At 45.8% G+C, this 8652-nt stretch overlaps 1 protein-coding gene across 1 annotated transcript in view; it reads right to left on the bottom strand.

The window, feature by feature from the left end:
- Nucleotides 1-6614: 6614 nt before the first annotated feature.
- LOC108604334 (protein dachsous) overlaps nucleotides 6615-8652 on the bottom strand; it is a gene marked incomplete at its 5' end in the record, with an annotated part of 60464 nt that continues 58426 nt past the window's right edge. The window contains 3 exon segments of the mRNA XM_017994164.2: nucleotides 6615-7484; nucleotides 7486-8396; nucleotides 8398-8652. Of these exon segments, the coding sequence (XP_017849653.2) occupies nucleotides 7241-7484; nucleotides 7486-8396; nucleotides 8398-8652 (1410 nt within the window).

The raw sequence follows: 8652 nt of genomic DNA, 5'->3' as shown, positions 1-8652 counted from the left end.
AGGCAACAAAGGCAAATCTTTAAGAGTCCAAAGATCGCATAACTCGCACCCTGCTCCCCACCCGAGTGTGTGTCTGTGTGTGTGTGTGTCTGTGTGTGTGTGTGTGCCAACTGTAAATTTCCAAAAGAGCCAAGCGGACTATCGACCCGAAGCTGCTACAGCTGCAGCTGCAGTTCGGCGTTCGCCTTTTGGGGTGGGGGGAAATATGCGCAAACTGCTTGATGTCCACTTAAAAGTGTCAACGTTAAATTCTTGCCGTGTGCACTGTGCAACAAAAAGTGAGTGTCGCTTGGTCGCGAGCCGAGAGAGAGCGAGATAGCAATAGCTGTTGTTGTGGTCGACGACTGTTGTTTGTGGTCGACTTCTGTTTGGGTTTGCTTAAGCTTCAGGCCCGAGACAGCGAAAGCAACGCTCGCATGCAAAGTAAATAAATTATGCTTTATAAACAATATATATATGCTAACGAAAGGTTTCTTAGAACCACAGCCAGCCACAGCCAAATAAAAGAAATAGCAATTAAACTCTAAAGCAATTCATCTTGCGGACTGTAGGGCATCAGCAAATCGTTTAAGCCCGCAAGCCCCATTTGTTCTTATTACCGTTTATACGACTGCACTTGCTTTAATTAGAGTCGAGAGGGTATATAAACTGAAAATGTTATGGTGCTAACTAAATGAATGTACATCGTAAGAACCAAAATTATGCAGTTATCATGCTTATGCTGTATCTATTTTGATTTTGTGACAGCAACATAAATATTAGAGCAATAGGCAAGCTATAAAAATAAGCTCAATTATATTTTTATTAACTTTTGGTTCAAGTACATAAAACTATTTGACACAACAACAAGTGCAATAACTAAATAATCAAATAATATTTTATATAAACTACAAGGACACTCAAATATTTTTAATTAGTTTGTAAAAATTATAGAAAATAAAAGGCCAAAGCAACACAAATATATAATATAAGCAACAAGAGATATTTGTTAAATAAAAAATAATAAGCAATATATTTTAAATTATGCAAGGACTCACAAATATTTTTTAGTGGCATTCGTATAAAAAAAAAGGCAGGAGCAAGAACAAAAGTGCTCCTTAGAATCATAAGCAACAAATGTTTTATATAAAAAGCAAACAATCTACATTAAGATTAATCAAATAATAAACTACATGGACTCTCAAGCATTTTGGACAGGGTATGCCACAGTCTAACAATCAATGCCAATTCTTTTATACAACTACTTGATTCATTTCGTTTTGTTTCGTTTCGTTTGGTTTTTTTGCTGTTGTTGTTTTTGTTCGTTTGCTTTTGCTGTATTTTTGGGGCTTTTGTTATTTTGGCAGTTGAATTGCGCCTTTCGCCAAACCATTTCTGCTCATTTATCTGAAGCTGAAGCTTTTCTTCTTACATTTCGGCTGCTGCAGTTTGGCCCGCGGGGCAATTGTTGTTGTTGTTTTTATTTTGGCTGTTTCTCTTGGGGCAAAGTTGCAGCATTTCGAGAATTTGGGTTGCTCCTTTTTGTGCTGTAGGCAAGTGTATATGTGTATGTGTATGCTTATCGCTGAGCTTGACTGTTTATTTGTTTTGTGCGCTGCTTTACGTTGACTTTTGTCAATTGCAGTGGGTACAGTGTAGCAGCAGCATGAAATAAAATGGTATTAAAATAAAATTGAAATATATGTTGTGTGTGCCGTGTTGCAAGCTCATAGGCGTGCCACACAGTCTTTAGTCTATGTTAATTTTTGGCTGTGCTCATGTTGCCTGCTCCTGCCTTACGCTTTGCCTCGCCTGTCGTTGTTGCTGCTGTTGCTGTGGCTGTTGCTGCTGCATTTCACCAATGCAATGCTTACACTAGCGGCAACCACGACGGCCGTCGTTTCATTTGGCACATTAACACGTTTGTGTTTGATCACCGCCTGCAAGGCTGGAATGGCCTCGAGGCAGCAGTCAGCATGCAAATCGCTCGTTGTTCGATTCCTAAGCGCAGCTTTAATGACTACCCAACAGCCATGGAGCCTGACATTGATGATGAGCTGACGACGTCGGCACGAATATTTCAATTAACTGACAGGCCGCCGAAAATGACTGAGCAGCCAGCCTTTTAGCTTACAGAGCTTTAGCTTCAAGCTGAGCTACTGTCCGATTGTCAGCGTTCATCAAAGAGCAACGACAACGTGGAGACAACAGCGACAACAACAGCGATGGCGACGCGACGAGTTGCTGCTGTTGCTTGATTTTATTATTTCCGCTGTCGACTGCAATGCGATAAAATGCAAATCTTTTTTGATGCTAAAAGGACAACAAAAAAACCAACAAACAAACAAACAACAATGCAGGCTGGAAAAACAATGGCCACATGTTGCTGCTGTGGCTGTGCTTTTGGTGGCACCATCAATGTCAGCTGCAACAGCAATAGATCTGCCGGGAGTGGCGGGCAGCAGGCTAATCTTCATCAGCCGCCGTTTGTAGTCGGCAAGTGTAAGCTCACACAAATCCCTCGACGCAGTCGCAGCCTCAGCAGCAGCAGCAGCAGCAGCAGCAGCAATACAAAGAGCTGGAGCAGCTTTATCTGCTCAATAGATGGACATTTGGATAGATTGTTCTTGTTTGGCTTTGACGTGTGCACACGCTGCACTCCACTCCCATCCAATCCACTCCAAGCGCACTGCATTATGAGATTCGATCATCGCCAGCTGCTGAAGCTGAAGCTGCAGCTTTGCTCTTGCCTTGGTATGTCATGTCCAAATTGTTGTGGCCACAGTAGTGCTGCTGCTGGTGGTGAAAGCCAACAACATTTGCAGGCTACGCCAGCTATTATTATATTTTAATGGCCGCCTTTGTGCGGGATTGGAATTGGAATTGTGGATGCGGCTCAGCTCGACTCAACTCGACTGCGTTGTGTGGATGCATGGAATGATTCTATTGGCAACATTGCCATTATGGCCAGATTGCGCGTGTTTCATTATACGGCAAATCCGCTTGTTGTTGTTGTTGCTTGTCAGTCTCTAATGGCTGCCACAGTTGCCCTGCATCAATAATGTTGAAATACAAGCTGCACACACACACTGAGACACACACACACAGCTCATCTTGGAGTTCTGACTGCGCGCATCGCTCATCGCTTGTGTTTGCTGGAGTTGGAGCAGCGGCGCCACAATCATATCGAATTACATTTGGCGGCGTCGCAGCTTTGCTTTGATGCATTTCAAGGCTGTCTGGGCTGCTTGATGCTCACTCACAAAACCAAAGGGTGTTCTAATTTTTGGTCAACAGACAACATCCAACAAGACTTAGCATTTTTGCAGAGTAGCTAATGCAGTAAGCATTCGATAAAAGCAACCAGCAACAATATTTCTACACAAGCAACTCAAGTTTTAAATTTGTAGTGCATTTAATTAAAAAGAAATGTAAGGCAAAATCAATTGCAACATTTAATTTATTAAATATTTATTTATATATTATGCTTACTGATTTAATTTTAAACTTAAGCTGCTTTTTCTTAATAAGCAAACACTTTGGATACTTGCAGCTTGGTTGCTTATACAGAGTGTTGACTGTGTCTTAGTGGCTTCACTGTATGCGCATCTGCGTAGATCAAAAGCAGCGCTGGCTCCCTATAAAAAAAAGTGCTAGCAACGGAACCGGAAATGAACGCAACCAAACAAAGGACTTAGGCAACGAACTTGCGCACTATGCTAAAAAATATTTATATAATGCATGCATGTGTATTTGTGTGCCTGTGTATGTGTTTGTGTATAAAAAAATCAAGTCAAATGAATCTCTTTATTGTGCGCACTGCTGCGGCTGCGGCTGCGGCCCCTTGGGATGTGAGTGCGTCAATCAAGTCGGCAATTAGCAATCGTCGGCAGTTGGCTGTTGTCTTTCTCTTTGGCCTCAACGCTGCTGCTGCTGCTGCTGCAGTCAAACGCATTTTTCGTAGTAGTAATTATTTTCACATTTGTTGGCACCGCTTGAATGCTAATGCCAGCGGTTGGTCGGTTGGTCGCCCGAGCGGGGCGGGGAGGCGATCGGGCGGTCTTATAGGTAAGTTGGAAACGAGTTTATTAGCGCAGGCATTGCAATAAATTTTGGACAATAATCAAGCGTGCGCGCTATAATAAAAACGCAACAGCAACAGAGGCTCGACTTCAAAGGATTTGTTGTCGAGCTGCTCGCCAAAGTGTTAAACTGACATGCGAGACGACCAAGCGGAGACCATAATTCTGTGCCGTGCTTAGTTGCTGCTGCTGCTTCAGCTGCTGCTCTTGGCAGTTTAGCCAAGACACTGCATGAGCGAGAGCGGGGGGGTAAGCTACAAGCTCGCAGCTCCAAGACCAAGACCAAGTGCAAGTCGAGTCAGTTTAGCGTCAACGTGCATGGATTTTAGTGGCGCAAGGCAATGTCTCTGTTCGCTCAGCTCTCAGCCAGTGCGCCCCCATAACTGACACTTGCAATGAAGACATTAGCCACTAATGGAATTGTTATTAAGCCGCTGCCGCAGCCGCTGCCACTAAGACGCAGCGCAGACGCGTGTCTTTAGTCTTTGCAGCTTAGAGAGCTGCCACTGCCTCTGGGCTCTTGCAGCACTTGGCGGCTTTAATTTTCTCATCAGCGCGTTCAGTTGAAATAAAATTATTATTGTATTTCATTTTAATGCGCATTCGCCGCATTCGCCAGTCGCAGTCAAGGATTTGGCATACGGTATGAGGAACTTAAGTGAGATTTGCTTGCCAACTTGCGACGTAATCGTAATCGTAACAGTAATCGCTTTATTGTGCGCTTGATGTATTGACAAATTAAAAAGGCATAAAGCATGCGCACAACTGATTGCATCTTATCACGCAGCTGCCGCTTATTTTGCAATCAAGCTGCAATCACCGAGGCCTTAACTATGATCTCGAAGCATATTGGCCTGCAATGTCCTGCCAAGTGTATTGAGGCATTAAAAGGAGACTATAAATAGTTTGCAGCTCTGAGCTGTGCACTCACTTTGGAGCGGATTGTGGAGCAAAAGAGTTTGAGTGAAAGAAGTTTTGGTTAAGCAGCGGCGTCGACTGTATATCTATTTACTATTTAGCCACCCCCAATGGGCGTGGACAGCACATACTTAGTCTTAAATTTATTTCCAGCACTGTACACTTGCACTTAATTTTATTATTGACTACGCTCATGGCCTCACCAAAGATTAGCAAAATGTTTCATGGCAAGTTTGTACATTGTTTTGCCTGCAATTCTACGTGCGCATAGTTATAGTTACCATAACCATAGCCAGGCACTTAAATGGCTTTAAAAATAGCTTAACGGGCTACAAACATGGCAACACACACACAAGTTGCAAGTTGCGAGTGTCTGCGCCGGGGCTGGGGCCTGGCAAACAAATTAAGGGATTTCACTTTCCGCCGTCTGTGGTACACACCCCGAATTGCGAAAAATGCTCGCTCGAGTATGCGAAGTACGAGAGGCAGCAGCAGCAGCAGCTTCAGAGCAAACCCATAATCATCATCAGCATTATCGTAGCCAAAGTCGATCTGGCAAGTCGAAAAGGCTTTAGCTTTGCTATTGCCCAGGTGCTTGCTATTTGTATTTGCACTAATATGAATTGACTGCTACTAATAATAACCAAGGCAAGGCCAGAGCGATGTGACCAAAATAAAAACAAAATCCAAAAAATAATAATAAAAAGCAAAGCAAAAAAGCAAATTTCAACAGCTCCCGCCTTGATCTGCTGCAATTGATACCAAGCGCGCTGGCTTCGTGCGCCTTTGCCACAGCCTTGGCTTTGGCTTTAACTTTAACTTTAACTTTGGCTTTAGTTTTGGTTTCGGCTTTGGCTTGATTAGCCAAACGTTGAGAGTCGAGGCAGAGAGTGGCGTTGATCTGGAAAATGAAAATAACTCAACTGCGACTGGGACTCGAGAGAAGGAGTGTGCAGCAAATAATGATAATGACGACGACGACGACGATGCAGGAGGTGTGGTGTTGGCCAGAAATCAGCAACAGATAAATGGTTGCATGCAACGTCTTTGAAATGAAGAAAAAGTGCCTGTCGTTACAGTTTATACAGGTCTGCCAAGCGTCTAGAATTTGTTTGCCAACCTTCAAGCCAAAGAGCCATGGAGCTTAGCCTGGCTCTGGCCTCGTATGCACCACCTACAATAACGAACAGACAGTCAGCCAACCAGCCAGCCAGCTGTTGTGACCTGCTTCTTCGCTCTTATGCACAAATGGGCGTGGCTGGCACTTTTATTTTTCAAAACAATTTACGCAATCTACAAAATCTAAGAAACCAGCTTTGTTCATTTAATTAATTTATTTTTATTTATTTATTGTTGCATCAAACTTTTATATTATTTATTTTATAAATATGCACCACTGTGGCTGAGCCAAGGGATATCAGCAGCACTAAAATTAAGTGAAGGCGTTTCGCTGGCAATTCATTTCCAGTTCGCTTCCGGCTTCGAAGCTGCGGGGCAGCAACCATTAAATGGAAATTAATTCACAAACACAACAGCAATTTGTTAAGCACGTTGCTACAGTGAACGCTCGCAAATTAGAACCTTTTGGAGCAATTAAAAGTGACAGCGATGTTGTTACTTTTGAATTTCGATTTTTATTTGTTGATTTCTTTCGCTAAGAATTAAGTGCTAAATTATATTGTACAGCGCGTAAATAACTAGAGACTATATATGAGCTATATATATATACAAATAACTGTATACAATTTGTAAAACTTAAATATGCTTAAATTAAATGGAATGTGGGTGTGAGAATGGATATTTAAATATAACTAAAGCTAAAGTCTAACAACTAGTTATAGAACTAATGGCTGGCTTGGTTCTGTTGTCCGCAGCGAATTTCAGAGAGTCTTTGTTGGCTTTGTGGTCCTTTTTTTCTACTACAATTAAATGCGTAATGTATATTTACAACAAACTATGCATGAGTGTAAATGTGTGTTGTATGTGAGTGTGAGGGATTGGCTGCAAATTTGAACTTAAACAGTTTAGCAAAGTTAAGTTTTCGATTTGAAGCAATTCCATTGTGTTGTCAGTGTATGTGTGTTAATATGTGCGTGTGTGTGTGTGTGGTGGGTGGTGCTGTGGGGCTGGTAATACTATGCTGCACTCCAAAACGAATTCAAGTCTCTGGCACTAACTATAAATATGTATTATTAACTAAATGCTAAATGTTGATCACACAAGGACTGAGCGGGCAGACTGAATGGGTAAGGGATTGGGATTCACATGCGCGTGCCCACATTAGCGCGCTGGCTGGGCTGAGGGGCGTGGCGCGGCAGCGAGACATGCGACATATGCGTGGGCGGTCCGCCCAGCGGTGAAATCGAAGGCGAGCGCGTTGCCAGCGGCGACAGCGACGGCGAAAACGATGGCGACATGGCGGATGAAGTGCTGAAGCCACCGCTGGCTTCATGCCCTATAGGGGAGCGCGGCAGACCAGCGAGTCCCAGATGCGGCGGCAGACGCAAGGTTAATGGCACGCGGCGCAACATTCGTGAGCAGCGGCGGAGGTAGATGAGCGCTGTTGGCATGCGGCGGCTTCAGCAGCACGCTGCCCGCTCCGGAGTGAGCTGAGGAGTGTTTGCTCTTGGCGCTATGTGCGCTATGCTCCGACATGGTGTCGTCCTTCAAGCGCGCAATCTCTGAGAAGACATGCGCCAGCGGCTGATACTGCGGCCCCCAGTCCAGCAGATAGTCCCAGTTGTAGCTGCCCGTCAGCTCCTCCTCGCTGTGCACAATGGAGCTCAAAGAGCCGCCCACATTGCTGCCGCCGACGACAACAGGCACTGGGACTGGCACCGCCACCTCGCCATAGCCATGACCATGCGCATGACTCACTGTGCCAATGCTGCCCGCCGTTGTGGCTGCATCATCTGCGCTGCTGCCGCGTTCCGAGCCGGCGCCGGCAACATCATTGAGTTTGGCATAAATGAGATTGGTTATGTCGGAGCGTGCGCTGGCCGCCTCATCCTCGAACATATGCATCGTAGGCAGCGCCATGGAGCTGCTCATGCTAGCCGCACCCACGCCGCCGCCCGCTGCGCTGCCGCTAGGATCATGATCCACAATGCCCAGACGCGCCAGATACTGCTGCGTGTTCTGCACGGAGATGTCGCTGATGCGTCCATCGTCGCTGCCTGGCACGCCGGCACGCAAGGGTCCCTCATTGATCATGCGTATTTCCTCGTCCTCGCCATCATCCTCCGCCGAGCCGCGTCCGCTCGAGCCAGACTGCTCCGATCCCGACAGCTCCGAGGTGGTAGCTGCGCCCGAGCTGCTGGCATGTGCTCCAAACGGTGGAATCTCATCATACTTGGGCGGCGCAAACTGCCCGGAGGCTACAGCGCCGCCAGCGCCAGCAGCAGCGCCACGCATAGGGCATCGTATCGAAGGCACTGGGATCCACATAACTGTTGGAGTTGCCGCCCGAGACGCCCACCTGATCGCTGCTCAGCTGCGGTTTGATGGCATTGCGTGGCCGCCGACTGCGCATGTGTATGTAGAGAAAGATGCCGGCGGCGCCGCAAAGGATCAGCAGCAGCGTCACCAGCAGCACCACGAGCCAATCGCTGACACCGGAGCCCGTGCCGGATGCGCTGCCCACAGCAGCCAAATTGGTGCTCAGATGCGCCAG

This window comes from Drosophila busckii, chromosome 2L (genome assembly GCF_011750605.1).
Source record: "Drosophila busckii strain San Diego stock center, stock number 13000-0081.31 chromosome 2L, ASM1175060v1, whole genome shotgun sequence".
Classification (NCBI taxonomy): Eukaryota; Metazoa; Arthropoda; class Insecta; order Diptera; family Drosophilidae; genus Drosophila; species Drosophila busckii.
Note: the sequence above shows the minus strand (reverse complement) of the source record. Positions and strands in the feature narration are given on the sequence as shown.